The sequence below is a fragment of the Heliangelus exortis genome, chromosome 3, assembly GCF_036169615.1.
Source record: "Heliangelus exortis chromosome 3, bHelExo1.hap1, whole genome shotgun sequence".
Lineage (NCBI taxonomy): Eukaryota > Metazoa > Chordata > Aves > Apodiformes > Trochilidae > Heliangelus > Heliangelus exortis.
The window spans coordinates 8,537,239-8,562,775 of NC_092424.1; the positions used below are offsets into that span (position 1 = coordinate 8,537,239).

A 25,537-nucleotide genomic window follows, 5' to 3' on the forward strand; every position below is an offset into this window, starting at 1 on the left:
AAAGAGCACATTTGACAACTGTGGTGGTAAAAGTACAAATTGTTCCTGTATAAATATTTTCAGTTAAACACAAATGGAATCACAGAATATTTTAGGTTGGAAGAGACCTCCAAAACCATCCAGTCGACCTTTGACCAACATCATAATCTAACAATTAAACCGTGTCCCTAAGGACCAGGTACAAACACCTTTTAAATACCTCCAGGGATGGTGACTACACCACTGTTCTGGGCCATTCCAACTCCTGACAGTGCTCTCAGTGAAAAAATGTTTCCTAACATCCAGCCTAAACCTCCCCTGATGAAGCTTCCATCCATTTCCTCTGGTCCTACCACAGTTCACTAAGGAGAAGAGGCTTTTTCCCTCCTCGCTCCAACCTTTGTGGTAGCTTAAGAGAGCAATCAGGTTTCCTCTCAGCCTCCTCTTCTCCAGACTAAAAAACCTCCTACCCTTCCCCGTCCCCTATATAATTTCACAAACATCCTAACAAAGCAAACAAAGAATCTTTCCAATTTTATGTGCTTCTGCAACAACAAAAAAAGAAACTTACCCATTGATTTCTCTTCAGATTTCAGTGCTTCTGTAGTTTTGTGATGCAGTTCAGCTGTGGTATCTGTTACCTTGGACTCCGAGCTTTTGGAGACAGTCTGCTTTGACCCTTCTGCCTCTGAAGATTTTTGGGATAATTGGAGTTGGCTTGTGAATTTTTCATGCTACGTGACATTAAATAAAGACAAAAAATATTGTCAGAGAGTGAAAAAACCCTCTTACCAGTAACCACAGAATGACAGAACACCACCTAGGAACTGCACATTGTTACCTTAAGTGCTTCTTCAGGGACCCTCATCTCTCCCCTGACAACAGTAAAAAGATTAGTATGTAGGAAATGTTAAGGAAAATACTGGAATGATTTCTCAATTCACAGATAGATTTTACAGAGAAACAACAGTTATGCAGACTATTCTGCCCCTGAAATGGTGACACCCATTCTACATAGTGGTCAGGACTAGCATGTACAGTCATATTCAAAGCAAATGCATAGTTCAGTTATTTACTACTTGTAGAAAGAACTTTGAGTAGATACCTTAATGTTGTAATAATACAAGTGTTCTCTATTTTTTGTTCCTTTTATGTTGCTAAGTAGTTACCTGTAATCTCTTCTAATTGTATACAATCTCATATGATACAATGTTTGTATATGTGCCTCCAAGAAAAGTCAAGTTTCTTAGCAAAACAGAAATTACACATTAGGTTTTAAATAGTAATAGGAAGTTGAATTTTCCTGTGGTGAGAAACAATGAAATGTCCTTAATGAATAATTCTGAACAACATACAATATTATAAAAATGTCATTTTTCTAATATAGGAAGTCACTTCTCAAATAAGGAGAACCCTTCTTTTAACACAACCATACTTTTAGCAAGAAAAGTGTGTCCGGGAACTGTACAATTTTTATGACAAGGATATCATATCCAAATCTCAATTTATCTTCTAACTTCAGAGTGATGTATGTCTGTTCTGGAATCCTCACATCATTCACAAATGTCTACAGAAATAAATGAAGACAGAAAGAGATGATGTTAAAGTCCAAAACAATGACAAATCAGCAATAGTTTTTTGTTTTTTACAAACTAATTCTGAAGTTTTCAGCACCACAATTTTTCTACTGGTTATTCACTGGGAAATTTCTATTTCAAATGAAATGCTAACACCAGTCACCAACCAAGGCTGCTGACACCACATTGGCCTTGAAAAGTTTCTTGCAAGTTTAATCTTGTTAGCAGTATTTACTGAATCTGTTTGATTCAAATTAACACCTCCACTTATTTTTCTTGTAGTTTTCTTTTTCAATTGCAGTTAGATGTCAGAATTCATTTATCATCACATTGATACAGCATTCAACACTGATTCTGAGGTAGCTTATAATTTCTAAACATTGACAAAGGACTTAAAGGAAAAATGGATCAACTTAGAGCATCCCAATAACTCCAAACAGCACTGGTAAAGAATTCAATATATTGCAACTCAAAGAGTAGGTATAAAAACATTTGCAAGCAGAAATAACATCATCATACCAGCTAGCAGCAAAGCAGAACAAATTCTAAAAAATCAATGATACATTCTGAAAATTCAGTTACTGTGCAGTAAGTGATCCTCTCTCCTTGAAATTACTATTGAAAACATCATTGAAAAGTCAGACAACCTTCCAGTGATCTATGAGAAAGATTTACAGACCTTAAAGTTTGCCCAATTTCACCAGCCAGATGAGTTGGCTGTTAGAGGCAGTACAGATTACCCACCACTCGTATTTCAAGATCTGATTTGCAAAAACATGATAGTATCAATTTCAAGAGAACACCCAAGATAAACACAATGTCTAATTACAGATGCAGCATGGAGGAAGAATAATACCTGCTTAAGTCAAAATGGTCCTGAGGGATGTGATTTGGAAGAGATGAAAAATAATTTAATCTCTGTGAGAAAAATAGTGTATGAAACTAAAGAGGTCTTGAAGTTAAGATTACTCAAGGTCTGAAGAAAATACCAGAAAGTCACCTACATAAAATCTAAAAGAGACATAAGAAGCAGGAAAAAGAAATTTATTCATTCATTGGAACTGATCTGCATTTTCAAAGACTGACTTACAAATGTGAGGATGGTTGGACCATCAGTGTGTTAAGCAAACTGCCCAGAGGTTGAAAACATCAGTAAGGTGTGAATTTGCACATGCTGACCTCAGATACCAGTAATCAAGGATGCTGATACTCAGGCAGAAGAGAGGGTCAGAAGGGAGTGTTTTTCTCACAACCTGTCCTTCTGCCATTGGAGGCAATGCTTAAACTTTCAGATGAAGACTTCTCCCAGAGCCTGCACCTCCCAGCTCTCAAAGTGACCCTTCTGCTCACCCCAAGTCATGCCAATGCTCTTAGAACTCCCTAAATAAGGCTGAATCTCTAAATGTGACAGTGAATTGTTTCTTACACTGGATTTGTTACCTTCAGGGAAAACTCTATATTGTGTCAACATTTTCTGAATTCCCTCAGAGACAGCGAAATCACATTCCCTCAGAGACAAGCGAAATATAAAAGGGTGAAGACATGCTTTGTCTAGCAGAATAGAGTATTAAGCTCTCAATTACAAGAAGCAGAGCTCAGGCTACAAAGAAAAAAAAAACCAGTAAACATAACTGTGCATAATATTGAGACACTTTCAGAGAGTCTTTCAGATCCCTAATCAATTGTCCTGAATTGTGAGCTGACAAAAAACTTCTGCACAGCATCTTGCCTTAAACTATTCCTCAAGGCTCAAGTATAAATCAGCTTTAAGAGTTTACACTTTATGCTCTGAAGTTCATCTTCCCTACGTTTCCCCATGGCTTTTTTGAAATATCCCTCTCCTCTTACTTAAAAAGAATGTAACACCTGAACTTGTAAGAATGAAGCATCTTCCTTTTAAGAAATACCAACAGTCTCTTGTACCTTTGTGCTACTTCTTCTTTTAAAATCCCAAATAAAGCCTAAATTTAGGGCAAATTCAAGGGAAATAAAATATTTATGGATTAGCTGGTATGAGACTGGTGCATTATTTATCAGTTGCATATTTTCCAAACTTAAAACTATTACAGCTTCTTGCTCATTTTCACTTAGCATAACAAGTACATATTAATAGTAGAGACAGATTAAATATCTAGGGTGCCTTTCCAAAAGAAATTTTATTATTGGTTTGTGCTAGTTCTGTGGACTTAGAATACCAGAACCCCACAGAATCATTCTACTTCAAACTTACAAAGTCTACAACATATACATGTTTCTAAGGAATGCAGCAGCTGAAATGTGCTATTTTAAAGCACTTTGAAGTTAGGGGCATACATACACACAAAATAAACTTGAATAATTAAATAAGCCAAGAATCTGAATTTTTGAAGGCTTGTATTGCTCAAATCTAGTATTAGATGAAGTATAGAAATGCTGAAACAATGTATTTCCCCAGAATAGTAAAGGGTTCTTCTATTCGCTTTTTCAAATGAAAATAATGTCTATTTCATTATTTAAAATTTTTCTTACCCACTTCCTGGAAAATATCTTCCATGAGAAAAAAATAATTAAAAGGTATAACCATTTAATGGTCTGTAAGTATGAAAATGGTAAATGGTGTTTAACACATACTTAATTCAACTCAACATTGTGAGAGTCCAGAGCAAAAACACATGTGAAGAATATCCCCAAGGCAGATTGACTTGAAATCCCTGAAATACAGACCACCTTGCAGACACATATGTATATAGGTTTGTATGCATTTTTCCTCCCAGGTCAGTGTTCTTCATTGCATACAGTATGCTCAACAGCAAGAACTCTGAAAGCAGTGTGTGCAGTCTGCAGACATCCTCATGACCAAACTGATGGCACACAACAACAAAACCTCAGTTGTTTTGCTAGTGGAGGTTTAAAATCCCACACCAAGTTTTGGGATGGAAGACAAATCTAGCTTAAAGCTATGTAAATATGGAATCTTTTCTCCCTTTATATCACACCATGCACATATTTATTTATTCAAATGTTTTCCAAAGCTTTATTCTTCAAATGGAGAAAGTTATATCTCTTTAAGCCTTCAGGAAGTTTGCTGAGCATTTTGCAATCCAGTTCTGAAACACCAGTGTGAAAGGACTTGACCAACCTGTTTATACCCCTGAGAAGAATGTTAATCAACAGGGCCATGGATATTTGATAATTTTTATGATGTTTTTGAGGTCACAAGCCAAAGGAAAAAATACAGTTGAATTCTGGTGATATTTGCAAAATGCTAGAATATATCTTACCAATTATATACACACATTTTCTTCAGAAAAGAGAAATTACTTAAACTTTTTTGAATTAAATAAAAGGTAAGCAGGAAGAGCCATGATGGGTTATAGAAATACAACTTTACATCATGTAAATCTGATTAAAATTAAATTTTGCTTTATTTTCAAATGTAGATACACTAAGTCCAGAATGAAGACTGGTGTAACCTTGTCACCGGGCCACGTGTGAACCAACCACATAAATAAGAACATTCAAAATAAGAATGTTGCAGCCAGTGCAATTACAGTTCATCTCATGAAAGTATTTGGAACTCACAAAACTCCAAAGAAAAGCCCTATGTATTTGGACATATGTCCCCTTAAACTCTGAATTGTCTTGAGTGGTTAAGGTGCATTACACCAGGAATGGAGCAGTCCCATATGATAAGAAAAGTGCACATATGTTCTCCAAAGAAAGGGGAATAACTGGGGACACCCACATGAAATGTTTATTCTTGATGAAGCCAGCAAAGTAAGAATGGGTAGAAGCTGATGAAGCACTAAAAGAGGGATATGGCTGTTAGAAAGGTGGTGTTTGTAGGAGATTGTAGCTAGACTTAAAGAATTATTGCCCGGTTAGAAGTTCACCACATGGTACAGAGACAGTGTATATATTATTCTGCTACACAATTAAGTGTGGTGTCACATAATAATGTTTCCACTTCTGACCTGAAACCATGTGTGTAAATATGTGTAAGAAAAACTGGGTTGGAAAGAGATGGGAAGTATTGTGAAGACAAAGAGCAAGGACTGAACTCCTAAGACTTGATATTCCATGTCCCAGAACTGTAGGAGAGAAGAACTGAAGAAGAGAGACATTCCTTTGATGTCTCTGGGTAAACAGATAAAGAGCCACTGACAACTCAAATCTGAGAATTAAGCAGATCAAGCAAAGCAAGTAACAGAAAGCCCTTTATCAGAGGCAAAGAAAGAAGTCAAATGAAGGCCTTTCACACATCTTAATTATGAAATTCAAGTTTTGTGATGAAAATTTATGACTACAGGAGTAACATAGAATTAGGGAACAAAATCAAATGGCTCAGCAAAAAACTACTATGTGCTCAATAAAATTTTGATCACTGCCTTGAAACAATACACTTATTTACTCTCAAAATACAGTGCTATATTAAATATTTAAGGAGCAAAGTTCTTACATGTTTCAGCTATTCAAAGGATTAAATCCTTTAGGTTACACTGATTTCATATGAGTAGAGGGTGACTCTTTGGCAGGCTGAGTTAGGGATCTTAAAATACAGAAAAAGCTAATAGAGAGAGTAACATGGTTTTTATTTTGAAATGTGCTTCAAGATCAAACACCAAAACCTAAATCAATGCTAACAGGCAATAACTTGAGACTTCTTCATCTTCTGTTTTTTTTAAACATTACCAGTACATTCCAAATATTAATTCAAATAAGCAATCATAGATGAACTCATGATTTTATTCCACATGTATTAATGACACAGCCAAACATTTAAAATTACAGAAAATAGCAATCATTACTAATGTTTATAAACAGCTCAAAAAGAAATATCTACAAAAATATGACAAAGTTACCAATGTTTGAATAATCTATTATATTAAAAATATTTATAAGAGGTGAAGCTTACCTAGAATGTTTATACAAAATTGCTAGAAAAGCCTTCAAGTGTAATATAATATGGAACTTTATTTTGCTTATAACTTTATATTTTTCTTCTATTAGTTTGTAAATGACAACTACACAGTCGTAGGCATTTTGACAAAAAGAATACTGAAAAACTAAATGCAAATAGAGAATTAATTTAATAATCTTACATACAACATGTTTGTTGCATACTTATTTTTTTTCACATATGAAGCACAGTTTAACATTATTTTCTGTGTGAGAAAAAGGAGAAAAAAGAAACAGCATATGTAATAAATTTCTTAGCCAGAAATTTTAGGGATTGAAATGGCTTTTTAACAATATAATCAAGGTTTTATTTTTTGTCCTACATTGCTGAAATACAGAAGAGTAACATATTCATTTTTATTCTTTCAAGTTTTTACTACTCCCAAGGCCTTCTTATTACCAAAACTTACTGCAGCCATTTAAATAACATGTAGTGGAAAACTCAAAAACAACTCCCCAACATTTTCCTTTTGAATATTCCCTTATTTCCATTCTTACATCAAAAACATATTAGTCTACAGTTGTTAAGTCAGACTTTCCTTGCTCAAAAAAAAAAGCCCAAGATGAACATACAAAAGAGTATGGGGAGCTACCCATTTCTAATGTTAACTTACCCCATTCAGGCTGCCCAAATCCTTCACCAAGTGTTCATCTGTAGAGGCATCATAGTTTAGTACAGCATGTTGCTTGTCCACACTTCGTGACTAAAACATATTAAAAAATTAAATGAGGCATTTAAAATGCAGATCAAGACAGTATTAATGGTTATGCCTTAAAGTGGCCAATTTATCTATGTTATATACAAAAAAAAATTAGTCCTATATATGAAAAAAACTCAGTCTCTAACTATACTCAACTCTGGCCCCAGCTGCCCATAGCAGAATCCCAAAAGTAATTCAGAATTATTTTCTTAGTGTTCCCTAAAATGTGATTATGAGTCAGATCCAGCCATATATTATCCAAAGATTTTTTTTTTCAGTTCACCATAGTATCATTGATGTTTAATACAACATCATCAACTTCACCTTTATTTATCTCTATTTCCATAACTACATGCATCTTTCCAAACATGAGTATGATTCTGTGGTCTTGTTGTTCTCTCTGAAACGCAGAGTTTCCTGACATGCATCAATAATTCTTCCATTATTTTGCATGGGATACTTATCATAGAAATACAAGCACTGAAATTGTTTCTCCTTGATCTCAATTTACTAAACAAATTACCACTTTTTCATTAAATGTCTGAGCAGTTCCTGAATTCCCATCAGTTCTGGCACCTTCTGACTCCTCTGCCATAATTTAAGCACTCCAGCATTTACTTATTCAATTAATTCTTTATTTCACATCCAAATGTCAATCTATAGATCAGGAACAATCCTTGTTACTCTTTCCCCAGAGAACACTACCTACCTAACAGCTAACTCCCTCTTCCACCACTTGCCCATGGCCAAGTGTTTGCAGCCTGAGGTGATGCCTTCCAGCAAGGAAGAGCTGGGGCTGGATACATGCTTCAGGCTTAGATAACTTGCATATAATTGGACTCATTTTTACTCATTGCAGATGATCTTTACTGGTGCAAAGATTGTGCAAATCTTTCAAATGCCATTTTTCCATCTCATTTGTTATTGCAGCCTTCCATTTACATTTAAGTATTATCAAAAGTATTTTTTATGACTGTGGTACCCTGGCTAAGCACCACACAGCTGCTCACACACTCCCTCCTGCCCCTGTGGGATGAGGAGGAAAACAAGAAAACGTATGGGTTGAGTTAAAGATATTTTAAGCAGCAAATACAAGAGGGAGAAGAAAGAAGAAACAAAACCAATCAAGGGATGAAGAGGCAATCACTCATTACCTCCTACAAGCAGACCAATGCCCAGCCAAATTTGGAGCAGTGGTTACCTTCCCCAGAATTGCCTCCCTCAGTTTTTACTGCTGAGCATGACATTATATGGCACAAAATATCCCTTTGGCCAGTTTGGGTCAGCTGTCCTGGTTGAGTTCCCTCTCAACTTCTTTTGCACCCCCAACACAGCCATGTGTGTGTGGGAGGAACAGAATGAGAAACAGAGAATGCCTTGAAACTGCACCCACTGATCAGAAAGAGCTAAAATACTAGTGTTTTATCAACAGTCTTTTGGCCTCAAATCCAAAACACAGTACCATCAGGACTTCTATAAAGAAAACTAAATCCATCCCAGCCAGACCCTGTAAAAATATTTTTATATGATGGCAAAAATTAAAAAGTCACAGAATAACTATTGTGAGAGCTGTAGGAAAACTCCAGCCTCTGTTAAGATAAATTTGTGACTAGTATTATTTTAGACAAAGACACTTCAATCTAATCCAGATTACTAAAAAAACGTTGAGATTACAGAATATAGGAGTATTCTTTGGAAATAATTTTGGTATTACGAATATTGTAGAATCTTTCACCTTGAAGGTGATTCATCCACAAAAAATGAAAAAGTTTCTGAACATAACAGTGAAAAAAGGCACAAATGTGGTATTTATCCTCAACCAGGATGATGCATTGGAACAGCTAGCTACATAAAAAGACTGCACACTACGTCTGAGTACACTTAGAAAATAATCCAGTGAAAGTAAACCTGTATTCCCAGACATGAACAAAATGTCTGTTAGAAGAATGGTTAGATACAAATCTGAAGTCTAATTCTGTCAAGCATGCAACATAGTTGAAATGCTTTTTAATAAGGCTTTTGTAACATGTCTTCTGTCAAGAGACTATGAATAAAAGCATTAAATTCTGTTTTCTTTATCATGCATTGTCCACAAGCTTTGCAGTAAGAGAACAACCAAGTTTTCAAGAGTAAAAGGGAAGGTCCTACACAAAAGGCTATACATACAGAACAAGAACACATTATTAGCTTCTTTTTTGGTCAGTTCCTCCCCCTTCAGCTTCTGTATGTGGTGTTACAGCCATGCTGGCATGTAGACTTAACAGCAGGCTAAAGAGAACATTCTTGAAAATCAACAGGCCCCCTGATTCTTTTTACTACCTCTGAAGTCAGCAGACAACAAATAACACTTGTAAATTACTTTAATCCATTCTACAATTTTAATCAAAGGAACAGCTGCTTTTGAAGGTGATGATGACTGAAGTTTTGTAACACAAAATAATAAATGTTTCAGTATTCTGCTTCACTCGAAGAACTCATCAACCATGGACAGGAGATGGCATAGGGAAGAGAAAAGGAAGACAAGGTTCCCATAAGTCAACAACTCATTACAACAAGCTAGTGGTGGGTTTTTTGGTTGCTTCTGGTGTTCATTTTGGGGTTTGAGTTTGTTTGTGGGGTTTTTTGGTTGTTTTTTTAATACTTCCCTCATAAATCACTAACACATCATATGCTGTCTGTCTTAAAAGAGACATTATGAGTATTTTCAAGTACTCTCTAACAGGATAAGGTACTACCCTTACAATTTTTGGATGCCTTCTGAGGCTGAGTGCCAAATGCAGCCAATATTCACAATATGACATGCTGAGTAATACACATAAAATAGGAAATAAGTTTCTAGGTATTTCATGGCAAGTGAGATTCTAATTTGGCCATTAATGACTGCAGACACAACTCCTGGAAAAAAAAATCCAAACAAAAAATATTGTATTGCATGGTATGAAGGGTTAAGAATATTAATTTTGAAATTCAATCCTACAGTAACTGAAGACAAGGACACAAGGAGAAATTCCCAAAATATTACTATTAACAACTCAAAAAAAAAAAAAACCATCTGAGAAGCAACTCAGATGACTACAGCTTTGATAGGGCAAAATATACGCCATATGGGTACATGATATGGTTACATGCCTCCAGAAGGCCTGCACAGTGATTCTGAAAGTTGAGGAAGTTACAGAAGTATCAAACTGCTTTTTGACCACGACTTGTATTTTTCTAGTTCCACTGAAACCACTACTGAGGTTGAGTCATTCAACTTCCTTAGAGACAGAGAAATAACCTTTTATACTAATTTCATTTGCTTTTCTACAACAAGATTGGGACGTAGGGAGTACATCAAATCACTGATTAAATTAGGTTACAAATTGTAGAAAAACGAAGGGCCTTTTCAAAAGCATCCAGTACACTTATCACATTTCATGGAGTACACAGTCCCTTTACTGATCACAATTGAAGATTTATTTCATCATCTACTCTTGCATTCTCTACATGATTCATATGAAGACAATGCCATCCAACAGTAACTGAATGATTGATGGCAATACATCTAGACTAACTTTCTATAAACACACAATATTATTCAAAACAATCACTCTTCCAACATCTGGCGAATTTGATTTACAAAAGGAATACGAAACTGCTGCATTAAGTTCAAGAACTGAGCAGTTGCACATGGAAGACTGATGCAATTACCTGTAACATTAGCTCACAGTCATCTCTTCCAACAAAAATCATTTCTCGTGGCAGCCTATGACGGGTGCCTCCACTGCTCACCAAAAACCAGGATGTTAAGCTCATTTTCTGCTTAGCTGATAAATCCTTGGCAAAGCTACGTCATCCTGCAACGAGAAAGATAGACAGAAATGCATTTCAGTTATTTTTAGCTACATATCCTGCTCAGCAAACACCACTAACAGAATACAAAAAGCCTCTGAAAATGTGGCAGTTTCAATAGCATGCACTGAATCCAGTAATCACAGGAAGGGACAGGCTCCAGACTTACATAGTCTGAGGCTTCATGCAAGTAGGCAAATTTAATCAGAGTTAAGCTTCTTCAGAATGAGCAAGCAGCTAGTTAATGCCAAAGTTGTCAGTAAGTCCTCAGAAATGCTTTTAACATTTGACCACTTATATGACCCCTTTTTAACATTTGACCAAGCTAATTGCTACATTCATGCTACACTATCACAACCAATAAACAATGTGGCAATTATTCTTTACATGGAGCAAGTAAGTTGCATATGTGCCTTTACATTTTCCTGCGGAAAAAGAACTACCTCATTTGGTTTTAAGCTCAGTTCCTCTGTACAGCACATAGTGAAAGTTTAAATTACAGAAGTTTTGCTTCTTAAATCAAAATAGATTTTCTCGAAACTTTAACAGTGTATATTTAGAAATGTAAAAAAAGCAGAGCAAAATGAACAACTTAAGAGTTATATATAAAGTAATAAACCCGAAAGCAGTGTTCCTTCAAAACTTCACTGTAATTTTCCAATAAACAAAATGACATACTAACACATTAAAAACCTCCACAACAATTTAAAATGTCATAAAATACACAGGAAAAATAGAACTTGAAAACTGGATACATGTCTTACAGAAAACTTCTTCACATAATATGGCCTACTTGATACTGGACAAAATACAATTAAAAGCACACTCTCCACAGTAATTCATTGGTTGATATTTGGATAAGCCTTTAAGAACATTCTAAATCTCTTTCAGAAAAAGCAAGCTAAACCAGTTATTTCATTCATTTTTTTTTTTTTTTATCCCTCTGTATTCACAAATTTATTTTTTTTTTAATTATAATAAATAAATAAATTAAAAAACACCTAAAGAAATGAAAAGCAACCAGTCTGCATTCCTCTCAGTACCGAACAGCTGGTTTATTTGAATGTCATTAAGTGAAATTACACAAGGGCAGCAAATGTACTGTAAGTAGACATAAGCCTGTAGCAGACTTGAGCACAATGTACATACTAACAAGAATGCACGGATGTTCTCAAAACCAAAACTATCCTGTAAGCACTGAGAAAGACAACGGTGCCAGCGCTGCACCCTTCAGCAAAGTACAATGGAGGAGAGACACCATAAATTATGAAAACTTCTAAAGAGAACTGAGGTAGGTAGAAACTGTATCTGAACATGACAAAAAAGACATTTACAAAACAGTGACTCAAAAGCATACCAGGGCTGGTGCTAAAATGAACCAGCAGAGCTGACAATGGAGATGGAGAAGAAGAAGGAGAGAAGGAGAAGGAGAAGGAGAAGGAGAAGGAGAAGGAGAAGGAGAAGGAGAAGGAGAAGGAGAAGGAGAAGGAGAAGGAGAAGGAGAAGGAGAAGGAGAAGGAGAAGGAGAAGGAGAAGGAGAAGGAGAAGGAGAAGGAGAAGGAGAAGGAGAAGGAGAAGGAGAAGGAGAAGGAGAAGGAGAAGGAGAAGGAGAAGGAGAAGGAGAAGGAGAAGGAGAAGGAGAAGGAGAAGGAGAAGGAGAAGGAGAAGGAGAAGGAGAAGGAGAAGGAGGAGAAGGAGAAGGAGAAGGAGGAAGAAATTAGAAAGATTCAAGGAGATCAATTTTCACTTAAAAAAAATAAATATGTACTGCAACTAAGTGTTCTCTTACACAGTGATACCTACACTAGGATTATCTTCATATCTGTAATAGAACACATTTTTCTAATAAAACTTAAGTCTACCTAATGTTGTCTATCTCAATGAAGGAAGAGATACAGCATCTCTCCATTATACTTGATTAGTACAAAATATGAAGAATACAAGATAAATCTACAATAACTTGCTATAATAAAATTTAAAGATACCTAGTTACCAAGTATGTGTTTTGATAATTAAAACATTTTATTCAGCACCTTTGAAGGAAATTAACATTTTTTTATTTAATCTATTTTAAAACTAGAAGATGAAGTCAAATGACATTTTTCTAGGTCTTTTAAGAATGGAAAAGGAAGTATCAAAAATGGCTAACCTAGGTTCCAGCTTTTAACAAGAAAAGTAAATGAATTTTTGACAGCAAGCATGATTTCAATATCAAGGCTCCTCATTCCTTTTATATTCTACTGCCTTTTAAACAACCCACCTCCTTATCGTATCAACTTTTACACCAGTTGGTCTTCCTCCTCTAATTGAAATTTCATACTAAAATCTCCAAGAGGATATAAACTATTTGGAAAAGTTCATAGTCAAAGAGTTTACATAATTTACATAGAACTGTCAATAAAGGAGAAAAACTGCTTTTATATATACAGAAAACATACAAGTAGGTCAACAACTACTAAGCTAGAAAAAAACCCAAAACCACAAGCAACCAACAAATGATGAAGCTCGACAACAAACAGATTAAATTAAGCTACCTGAAATAATTTTATAAAATGTATTTTATGGAACAATCATTGCCACACAGCTTGGCAGCACATTCTTAGTTAAAAGCCCATCACCATTTCGAAGTTAATAATGTTGTTCTTTCCAAACAGGGCTGTCTCAACCACGACAAATCATCAACCTAGATACATATTTTATTTTAAAGTATTCTTCAGAATAAACCAATGTCTTTGATCAAAGCTCAGCTGAAACTCTGCATAGCAAATCTGGCTCAAAACAGAATGCAGGAGCAACATTTACTTAGTATGAGAACAAAAAAGTGCATTAAAAATTTGATATGAAACTCCACACTTATTACCTACATAGACAGTACAAGGACAAGTTTACATTGCATCCCAAAAACTTCCTTAAAGCTAACACTATTCTTAATATGCTGCTTTATTAAAAACTCTGGCTGTAGTATTCTGAACAAAACAAGGATGAAAGATCATTCTCTGTCAAGGAGCTACCAAATTACTGTACAACAGGTGCAAAATCATAATCAGAAGGGGCCCTTTGCACAACATAAATTTAGGTCATGATAATTATTGCAATGAAACGTTATGGATACTAAAAGGTTACACTGGGTTCTAAAAGCAATAAACATTCATGGAAGAAAAAAATATCATGTCAGTTAAATTCAGTGACCCCACACACAGCTCAGGAACCACAGGCACTGTGCATTTTGAGAGGCTGGAAAGGCCCTCCAGGGAGGTTTCACTTGGTATCATCCCAGTTAAAAAACATTCTTCCATATACAGCCTTTGTTTATGGGCAACAGGATACTGGCTCAGATGGACTAATCTCACTCCAGTACAGGCTACACTTTTTAGATTAGGTATTTACCAAACAATTTATGATTTCTTCCATAGGAACCTGAATTTTAAATGCTTCATTAAAACAATTTGTTTTATTAGTCCTTTCTAACATGGCAGTATTATGTTATAATATTTAAAGAAACTAATAAATATTTTATCTTTAAGACTGGATCACTCAAACCAATGCTTCTTTGTTCTTTGAGCATAGGAGGTTCAAGTTGAATATCAGAAAGAATTTTTTTACTGTAAGGGTGACAGAGCCCTGGAACAGGCTGCCCAGGGGGGTTGTGGAGTCTCCTTCACTGGAGACATTCAAAACCCGCCTGGACACGTTCCTAGGCGATGTACTCTAGGGGGCCCTGCTCTGGCAGGGGGGGTTGGACTAGATGATCTTTCGAGGTCCCTTCCAACCCCTAGGATTCTATGATTCTATGATTCTATGATACCTGGAAGTAAGTTCCTGAAACATCTATTGCAACTGCAAAATGTTTCCTTGTCTGAAGAAGAAACAGACCTTAATGGTGGAGAACTATGAATTTCAAAATGCAGTAACCACTGTGTAAGAATGAGCACATGGGTAATAAGTCATTTGAAACAGATGATACAGCAACAGAGAAATTGGCTGCATCATCCCTGTAAATATAATTCAGTCCTAAGAACTAAACCCCTGCATTATGTAGCCAAATCATGGGTGTAACCAGTTTCAAATATGTCTAGAAGTACTGCCAAGATTATAGTTACGATACAGTAATGTTATTGAAAACATAAAATCCTTAATAATCTCATATTTGAGCAATCTACAGTCTACATTTTTGTATTTGCTTATAACTGAAAACAGCCTTTTTTTTATCTCAACTATTAGCCAGTAATGAGATGCTCATCCTACAAAGCTCTACTAAAATTTTAAACTACATGTAATATATGCCTGAAATTCTGATTTTAAGCACCACAGTCCTCCACAGTAAGACTGAAAGTGGTATTAGTAATTGTACACAATTATACTACTACTGTACAACAAATTTTATTTGAAAATATTTAATATAACATTAAAAAACTGCATAAATCTGAGACACAGCTTGATGGTAATATGTTGCCCATTATTTGCTCTTTTAAGTACCTGTTCCCAACTGCTAAAAAGTTCTGTAAAGTTATGTTTAGCTTCTCATGCAGTTGCCTGAGGAAACTTCAGAAGTAATGACTCAAATCTTTCTGAAACAAAATATTCTATGTCACCAGCTTCAAAAAATATTGTAAATAGTACTTCATACATAAAAATTGGTAATTGAAATGTGACAGGAGCTCTTAGTACCAGTGTGTACCTTTGGTTATTGTACTTGTACAAATCTATCAACATGCAGACACGCAACAGGCCTCTGAAAACTTCCTGTGTGTATTAGTCCAGCAAAGCACACAGATAAATTAATTCAACACATTTATCTACACAAAATATTCTCTAAAATAGGGCATCTTTCCCCAGCAGTCTCCCTTCATCCAGTGTGGCTGGTAGAGAACAAACATGACAACAGAAGGCCCAGAAGGAGATAACACCACCATACTTGAACAAGACACTTCATCTGGAGCTAGGAGGACTCTGGAATGTGGAATCAAGACAGGTAATCATCAGGTATGAACCATGAAGGGAGAGAAAGCAGAAGTAAGGCAGCACTAATGGAGCCAATGATGACTAGAGAAGACCTGATGCTTACTCCCAAGTCACAAAGAAATGCTGTCGGCATTTTCATTGCAAAAGTGTCTACCACAACTGCTTTATTGATTGTCCAATGTAATTAAGGATACTAGTGCCAGTAGCTCTATTTTTTACTGAAATGGAGAAGCCTATGCTATAGAAGGAAAAGAGCAAATTGAAGGCAATTCCAAACCTGAGAAGATTACGTATCAATGCAGTGGATATTTAAACATAATCTATAAAGATAATTGGTTTAAACCTAGGAATTTATGAGTGGAAAACACCGCAATAATATTGCCTACTCTGTAAAACACTCTTAGAGTTTTGCAGTCTCAAAAACAATGTTCCATGTGCAATCATAATTAACACACATATATAAATGCATTGGAAAATAACCTTTAACTATATCACCATATATTTTAATCAGGACTCTACCTTGTTTGGGTCAAAACAAAAAGCATCAATTAATCAGTATTTTTCTCCTCTCCTCACTCATTGATTAGCCTCTGCCTTATTCAATGCACCTCATTAAAAAACTGTGAATTATTAACTTCCAACTGACCTTTTATGCCATGCACATCACCACAGCATAAGAAGTTCATTAACACCTATGGTAAATTCTCCACAAGGGTTTATTATAAACAGGGAACTGTAGAGAGCATATGTAACTTTGAAGTCTTGAGTATTTAAGTTCCAAAGCCATCATAATTTCTTTTTAAAGTACTGAGTTATACTCAACACTACAGGTGTTCAAATGGTCTCATTAATTTCTGTTACAATCCTGAGTGACTAATTCTTTTGCAGGTAAGATGGCTAGAAAATTAAGACCACCTTTCCAAAGTATGGGTAGATGGCTTACCATCATATGGACCATAGATACAAGAAAATAAGACATAGGCTTCTAAATGTATTACTCACAAAACTATTTCTGGTGCTTTCATAATCCCCTGCTTCTTTCAGTGCTCATTGCTGTCATCCCAGAAAGGGAAACAGAGGGATTCACAGATGCTGTCTACAACACTGACCAAGAAACTGTTCCAGTTCACACTGACACAGAGAAATATAGCTATTAGTGATCAAGTTTATCAAATTTTGTTGTAATTACTCTAGATTGACCCCAATGTGACAGAGTAGAACTGGATGGCAAGCATGAAAATTACTGAAGTGTAAGAAGGGGAAGAAAGGGCTGGAGCACCTCTCCCATGAAGACAGGTTGAGAGGGTTGGGGTTGTTCTGCCTGGAGAAGAGAAGCCTCCAGGGAGACCTTTTGGCAGCCTTCCAGTACCTGTAGGGGCCTACAGGAGAACTGGGGAAGGACTTTGTACAGGGGTTTGTAGTGACAGGACAAGAGCTAATGGCTTTAAACTGAAAGAGGGTAGATTTAGGTTGGACTTTGGGAAGATATTCTTTAGTGTGGAGGTGGCAAGACAAGGAAAGATTGCCCAGGGAGGCTGTGGATGCCTCATCCCTGGAAGAGTTCAAGGCCAGGTTGGATGGGACTTTGAGCAACCTGGTCTAGTGGAAGTTGTCCCTGCTCATGGAAGGGGACTGGAACTAGATGATCATTAAGGTCCCTTCCAACCCAAACCATTCTATGGTAAAACAGGAAACCCTAGAGAAGTGGAGCATTCATTCAATTTGACCTCCTTGCTCAAATGGATGAGTACATTTAGGATGACTGTTCCCATCACTAAAGCAAAACACTTCATAAAAATCTCTGTCCTCCTTGGTCTGTTTGCTTATCTTTCCAACTTTCTAAGGTTTAGTTGACACGACAACTGAAGGATACCCCCTGGTATTGATTCTGCTTCTGAAGTATTTAACCTGTTCTACCTTACCTCTAATATCCAAGTATGCCCACATCTTGAAAAACAGCTTAGAAAAATCATACTGAAGCCTTATACTACATTTAAAATATTTTCAGTGTCTATTGAAAGATACAATCATGATTAAATTCTACAAAACAAGGAAATTGCTGAATCACTGAGCAAGGGAATAATTTTTATTTAAAAAAAAAAATGGCCCTTTTGTTTACAGATCAAAAAAACTATTCACTTGCAACATCTGCTAGATCCAGTATTTTATAAGTTTTTTTTAAAGTTATTTTAAGAAGAAAAAATAATAAAATATAATAAGCCACAGAACAGAAAACAAGAGCAAGAAAATGCCTTTATAAAATATCAGGAGACCAAGCTGAGTCACATTCTCCACTTTTTTAATTAGTACACATCTGCACATTACCTACATTACCTATGAAAAAAGACCAGACAAGAAGAGTTCTACCAAATCAGTAAAGCAATAGCAATGTATTTCTTTGGGTTCTCTAGGAAGGAGAGCAAGGAAGAGGAAAGAAAAACAAACAAAATAAAAACAGGCTAGAAAGAGACATACAGCCACACCTTCCACTTTAGAATGATGAAGGAGGAAGGTACAGTCTGGCACCCTGTAGATCTGACCCTAGAGTCAGATTATCACAGCAGACTCCTGGGCAGCATTTGTGGAAGCAGCTTTCTTCCTCATACTTTATCACAGAAAGGTGTAAAAGTCTTCTAGCTTGGAATGCTACTACAGATACAGAGACTTTTCCTCCTGCATTCAGTGTTCAAGATCAATACAGAAGGGACTCAGATTCTTTCCTTACCCTGCAGGTTGCCTCACGCATCTGACAGAGTAAGGACAAGAAAGCTGCTCAGGAGGCTCTTGCCCTGTCACTCAGCCAGTCTGTCCTGTAATGTGGCCACAGCTGTGGGACTGCACAAGCATCCCCTCCCTCAGGTCCAGGTCAGATTTAGATCTACAACTATCCTGACACACAGGAATAGCTGTCACAACAACTTGACAAAAAATAAATTACTGTGTTATCCTTACACAGAATACTAGGAAACACACAAATTGTTAAAAGGCTGATTAAAAAGCTTTGCATAACACTGGTACTGTACATACCAATAGTCTTACACAACAATCCTAAGCCTTTTCATGCATGTTACATTGTTATAATAATCAGGGGTACTTGAGGGTGTTTTTGTGTTAGTTTTTTTATGGTATTCTCACTCCAAATATTAGATTTCAAAGTGTTAAAAGCAACAAAGTTATTAGACACTTGGATATAGCCATTAAGACTTTAAAAAAGTCATATTTTTTTCTCCTTTGATAACAGAAAATAAGGATATTTTGCATTTATTAAATAAAATGGACAGATCATTTTGCATTCTTAATCTTTACATTCATAAGAAAAATAATTTCTCATTAATATTCTTCCTGGCACCCTTCCTACATCAAAACGCAACACTTTTCAAAATCCATTTTCAACAAACAATTAAAATAAAGGGTAATGACTGCTTATAAGAGTAGCTTAACTTATGGTCAAACATTAAAGCATTCATTTTGTCCATCATTCTCATTCAGATTAAAAGCTGCATAAAGAAAAAATATTCTAAAGTTTTCTATTTCACCATGATCAAACCAGGTAATCTACATAGCGATTAGCATACCCATTATGCTACTGCAACAGTACATCTGATAAACAGCCTTTAGAAATTAATGCATCAAGGAGGCCAAAGAAACCATCACCAAATTGTCATTGGCAAAAAGCCTCCTTTAATGAAAGCTACAGAAATACTCCTGCTCTCCATATCAGACTATATTATCAGGCTATACTATTGCCAAGATAAGCAAATAGGAAAATAAGTAAGTAAACACAAATCAGGCATTGCATTCAAGCAGAATGCAATCTTGAAGAAGCAATCCAGTCTTCCTCCTCCACTTCCTATTTTCCCTGCCTCCGTCGTAGCATACTCCAAGTTATTTTGTAGGCTGTTTATGAAGAGGAGTTTTTATTTGCATTGGCCGAGCACTGACCACAGTTCTGAGCATTAGTGTAAAGCCAAACACTACTTTGCAAATAAAATTGGACCTCTTAACCTCCCAAGGGTAGTGAAATAATTTTCCCCAAAATTGTGAAATATATGGGGTTTATTCCATGTCTCAAGACACTGAGTAAGATTAAATCACATTCCAGGCAATGAAAATTCTTTCTCCTGTAATATGGGGAATTATTTACTTTGTGGGTAAGAGGTTAAGGATACTTTCTGAAGAAAAACACGTATTTAAGAAATTTTAATATCTATCTTTCAGGTTGCAATTCCATTTTACTTCTTGTGTAAGCACACAGAGCCCCAAACTTGAAGTGACAGGGACAATTATAGAAATCAATTTTACTGATTGCCACATCTCATCACAGTATCACAGATACATAAGTTGAAAAAAAGTATTCAATTATTTTTCTTTGCTACATCTCCACTGTAACATGAAAAACATTTTTAATTCCAAGGAATGCTCTATGCAAAATATTTGATACATTCTTCCCTCTCCCTTATGGAATGTTCCGGAGCTTTTTAAAATTCTCAACAGCCAAGTGCACAGATGTATTTTTCTTGGAATTTCACTAAGAAGTTTGTTCCAAGATCAGTAACACAGGCCCTACATGAAAAAAAAAAAAAAAAAACAAAACCAAAAACTGAATGCACTTATTTTACAAAACAACCAAAAGCTCAAAATTTTGCCATAAAGTTATAAATACTGTTTCCTTTAGGCTACCTTTACTCTCTGAAAACAGGAAGAGTGTGTACATAAGCATAGCAAAAGCTTATTGATTCTGTGTCATAACTATGTTATGCTACACAGGTATTGTGATGTAAAGAGAGCACTTTTCCTCATGTTCAGCATTTTCCAATCTCATGGGGCTTTAAGATCTTTTCCTGATGGGAAGTCCTCATCCTGAAGATTAATACAAAATAGAGTAGAACAGAGTTTAAAATGCCTTATATTTTATGTGTTCAGTTCTTTATTCACATCCCAAATAATTCAATAGAAATTTTGTCTAGGAGTTAGGACTAGAGCATTTTTTTAACGTTTGTGTCCTTTCCATCTCCCTCCTTACCATGAATGAAACAAAATTACATAAAATACAACACCAACACTTTCTCAATGTATGTTCACATTGAAATAGCTGCCAAAAATAGAGTATTAAGAATTTAATAAGACATAAAGCAGGGTAAGACATCTGCATAAACAACATGATTACTCATGGTCTTAATGATTAATATTACTTATTGCAAAAGGTTTTAAAGCAGTCTGTAATTAGTACCTAGCAAATAGCTTCCCTAGAGGGAAGATATTCCACATCTGCTTGCAGCGCCTACTCACTCTTTTCTTGTATGCAGACGACAAACTGGAACACAGCTACTAGCATGGCAAGCCTTCACCCTACTTCTAGCACTATCACTTATTTACTACATGTGATCAGTCACATGTGAAATTGTAGCTATAAAAATTCAGAATTAACACACAGAGAATGAAGCTTGATGTTTTTATGCAAGGACTTGTTTGAGAAGGTACATTACAAACCCTTAATTAAATCAAAATCAGAAGCTCTCATTGCTATCTCAGCAGATATTCTCAGGTGGACCTTTATAAGCTAGTTTAAGAATGAGAGGTGATTTAAACATGGTTTAGTACAACTTTAGCATATGTTTTGCAGAATACTACAGTGAAAATCTGGTTAACTTCAAAACACTTGGGAGACGACTGGAAAATGTTTTTATTAGTATCACACTATAAATATTTTTAATGAATCCAAGCATGTCTTTCAATAGATAGAAGTCAGTACTTCAAGATCTCTATAGGAGGAAATTTTTCTGCCTTAAAAAACAAAACAAAAACAAAACCAACCAACCAACAACAAAAAACCCAAACCAAAACAAAAAAATGAACCAACCAAACACAAAAAAAACTAAAGGAAGAGGAGTGAAAGAGCTCTGAACTGCATACACACTGCTCCAGGCACTAAACCAGACAGGAGGAAGTGGTACTATAGCCTCATCCACAAAAAGGGATTGACTCATCCCTTTCATTGGCATTTCAGTGAAGAAGTTTGGGAGTTTGGCTTTTGTTTTAGAACCATCCACAGTCACTACAGAAGTTACTCATTTTATGTCTCCAACAAACTTATTTGACTGGGAACTTAGTTTATGCTTAGCTGCATAAAAAGTCAAGGGTATATTAGGCAACAGTGACCAAGCTGCTACAATAGTCTGGTTTACCAAAAATATTTTAAATAATTCTAACAGGGCACTGTATGTGGACTAAATATACAGACAGATCATCAGCATTCCCTTTCTAAAGGCTTGAACAATTCACATCCTCTCTTCTCTAGACTGCTCTATATTTCCAAGTACAAGTTATTATCACTATTGGTACTTACTGAGTGACACTTCTGATAGTTTAATGAATCACAGAATGCTGGAAGGGACCTTGCGATCATCCAGTCCAAATGGCACCTGACATTTTAGGGTAAATTAGTGGTTCATTTCTGTTTGTTTATTTTGCCCTGGATCTTCTTGGATTTTTTTTTCTCATATATTTCCCACTGGTAATGGTTTTTTTAGTGTATCTGTCACATACAAGACTAATATTATCTCTTGCTTAATCTAACATAGCCCAGTTATAGCCTTCATTTTTCCAGACACAGAGGCATATGCCTTACTTCAAGCAAGAGTGTGTGTTACTTCAAAGAGTTACATTTTTTAAGCTACATTCTCCTTCTGCCACAGTCAGTAGAAAAAAAACCTCTGACCAAAATAATTTTTGATTACCTGATGAAATGGGGCTTTCCACCGATTGTTCCTCCTAAGAACAAGATTTCAGAGATTTCAAAGCTTCCAGCAGCTTTGGAAGAACAAAGAGTTGAGCAGAACAAGTTCAAAAAAACAAGTGCATCATCCCACCAGCAGAAAAACTGCACTGCAAGTTCAACAATTTCAGCTCCTTACTGTCTTGCTGTCTGACCTGTGGCTCCACCCTTGCAGGCTATTTGACATTCAGGTTTTTTTCCCCACAGAATATTGCTAGTTCCTAACTAAGTGGGCAAAAACAACGTTCAGCGTCATTTGGAATAGGACACATGCCTGAGAAACCAGACATTACTTGTTCTCCTGTGTATGTTTTTCTCTCCATTTTATCCTAATAGCATTACTTTAGTTTGGACCAAAAGAAAAGTGCTTTCCCAGTGTTGCCAGAAATTTGGAAGTGCTTTTTTCCCTTTGCCTTTGATGTGCATGCCACGTCCTAGTACAAGTTAAAGTGATAAAGAGAGATTAGGAACATGTTCCCTGTACTTGTTCCATAAGATGAGCAGGTCGAGGGCATTTCCATCCAGGCATACCAGCATTTTTAATAGGATAAGTCTGTTCTCATGCATTGCATGTGCAAGCACACAAGGACCATTAATGGATTAAACAGACGTTTCAGTAATAAAGGTCCAACCATGTCAAGACAATGCATCCATAGAAGTCAAGCTCTGTGATCAGGAACGCCTTACTCTAGAAAACACTGGTAACTACCAATCTGCAATCTTCTGAAGACACAAAAGCAGCTGAAATTCAGAAGAACAGAAAATAATTACGACAAAACAATCCTTTTTTGCTTATATTTTAACTCTAAGTAGTAAGAAAAACTCTATGAATGGAGGTCCAAAGACTGACTTATTCTCACTTTGTCTTCAAGTTCAAAGTAGTACTTTTCAGACATTTTTTGTAAGTTTGGTTCAGAGAGAAAGACAACATTTTATTTTCAAATCCTTTCACAACTTTTAATATCAGAGAAGGTGATAAAAGTCTGGTGTATGAATTGCATTCAGAATTTATAATGAGACTGGAACATCCTGTGCCCAAAGTTTCACTTGTTGAAATGGAAAAGTTAGCACTTAGAAAGCTACATTATAGCAACAGTTTACTGGACAGCACTCTGGATGTGATCTTAGAGACACCTCTACCTTCTTAGCAGCTCCGGCATCCACAATTCCACTGCAGCAAATCTCAAATAGCCTACTTTGTATGAACTGTTTTGTGTTCCTTGCATGTGCCACACAGAGGGAGCTATTATGGAAAGCCAATCCATACAAAGCCAGTACATAGACTACTGTCAGATGTTGCTTGCACACCCAGAATTCAGTGCATTGACTTATTTTCACCCTTAGTGTTGGAGACTCAAGTGACAGTCAAATGAGCAGTTTTAACTTCATCATAAACATGCTGAACTGAAGAAGCTTCATTCCTGCATCAGCCAAGGCCAGTCCCATTGCTGTCAGCATCCCAGCCCTCTCTCTTTGCTGCCGCCACAAAGTCCCAACTACTCCCCTCGCCTTGGCTGCAGGACTCACATGGCTGTGCAGCTGAGCTGAGCTATTTCAGAATATTCAACTGGTGACACACTAATTTGTGCTGAATGGTTCCCAGAGGCTAACACAGAAATCTAGCACCAAAGCAAAACAAGCAGGGCTGTACAGCTAGGATTGGGAGAAAAAGGAAAAAGAGGGCAGTGAGAAAAAGGAAAAACAGCCAGTGGGCAGTTCTGCTTAGGCTGCTATTGAGAACACATGCCAATCACATCCATCAAACCTACCTATGCCTCACAGGACTTCTTATATTTATACAGATCTATAATAATTGTCAGAAACATTGATGTAATAATTTTTCAAATACAAAGTTGTTTTTCACATTTATCCACTATGGATAAAACCATATACTTTTTAAAAAGATTCAGTGTGTATTCTTATTCTTTTTTTCATTTGCCTCAACCCTCTTTTTATAACACATCACAATCCAATGATCAAATCTTTTGTCTCTTGCCTCATGATACACTACTGCAGTATTTTTCTAAGACACCTAAGGCAAGGACATCTCTCACTAGATCAGGTTGTTTAAGGCCCCATCCAACCTGGCCCCATCCAACCTGGCCTTGAACACTTCCAAGGAGGGAGCAGCTACAACTTCCCTGGGCAACCTGCACCAGTGTCTTACCATCCTCACAGTAAAGAATTTCCTCCTAATATCTATTCTAAATCTTCCTTCTTCCAGTTTTAAGCCATTGCCCCCTGTCCTGTCACTACACACCCATGCAAAAAGCCCTATCCCAACTTTCTTAGAGGTCCCATTTAGGTATTAGAAAGCTGCTAAATAAGGTCACCTCTTCTCCAGGCTGAACAACCCCAAATTCCTCATCCTGTCTTTGTAGGGGATGTGCTTCAGCCCTCTGATCATTTCTGGGGCACTCCTCTGGACACATTCAAGGAGCTCCACGTTGAGAACACCAGAATTGGACAAAATAACGTGCAACATAGACACACAATGGGATACATGATAAAGATGCAGTGATTAACCTGCAAGAGATAAATTAAAACAAGATTCTGGAGTGATTGCTCAGATCTAAAGGGGGAAAGTTGCCCTTTACTATTTGCAGTTTCAGCAATGCAACCCCTGAGCATGTTTAGCTTTGACAGCTGAAGTTGCCAATATGGTAAAGAAAACATGATCAGGCTTAAAAAAAACAGAAAAAAAGCAGGAAGTGTATTTGCTTAGAAAAGCTAGAAAAAATACATATGTAGGAAGCAAGACAGTCATATGTGGT

General features: G+C 36.3%; 1 protein-coding gene across 9 annotated transcripts in view; it reads right to left on the minus strand.

The window, feature by feature from the left end:
- CEP170 (centrosomal protein 170) overlaps positions 1–25,537 on the minus strand; it is a 91,522-nt gene that overhangs the window by 59,057 nt on the left and 6,928 nt on the right. For 2 of the 9 annotated variants that reach the window (XM_071739095.1, XM_071739098.1), the window contains exons 1-5: positions 10,886–11,113; positions 7,109–7,198; positions 1,465–1,546; positions 821–876; positions 551–713 (exon numbers count right to left, since the gene is read on the minus strand). In XM_071739095.1, the coding sequence (XP_071595196.1) occupies positions 551–713; positions 821–876; positions 1,465–1,546; positions 7,109–7,198; positions 10,886–10,990 (496 nt within the window). In that variant the 5' untranslated portion in view covers positions 10,991–11,113. Of the gene's footprint in view, positions 1–550; positions 714–820; positions 880–1,464; positions 1,547–7,108; positions 7,199–10,885; positions 11,127–25,537 lie in introns of those variants that run through there. The other 7 variants (XM_071739104.1, XM_071739096.1, XM_071739100.1 and 4 more) reach the window with 7 other exon arrangements.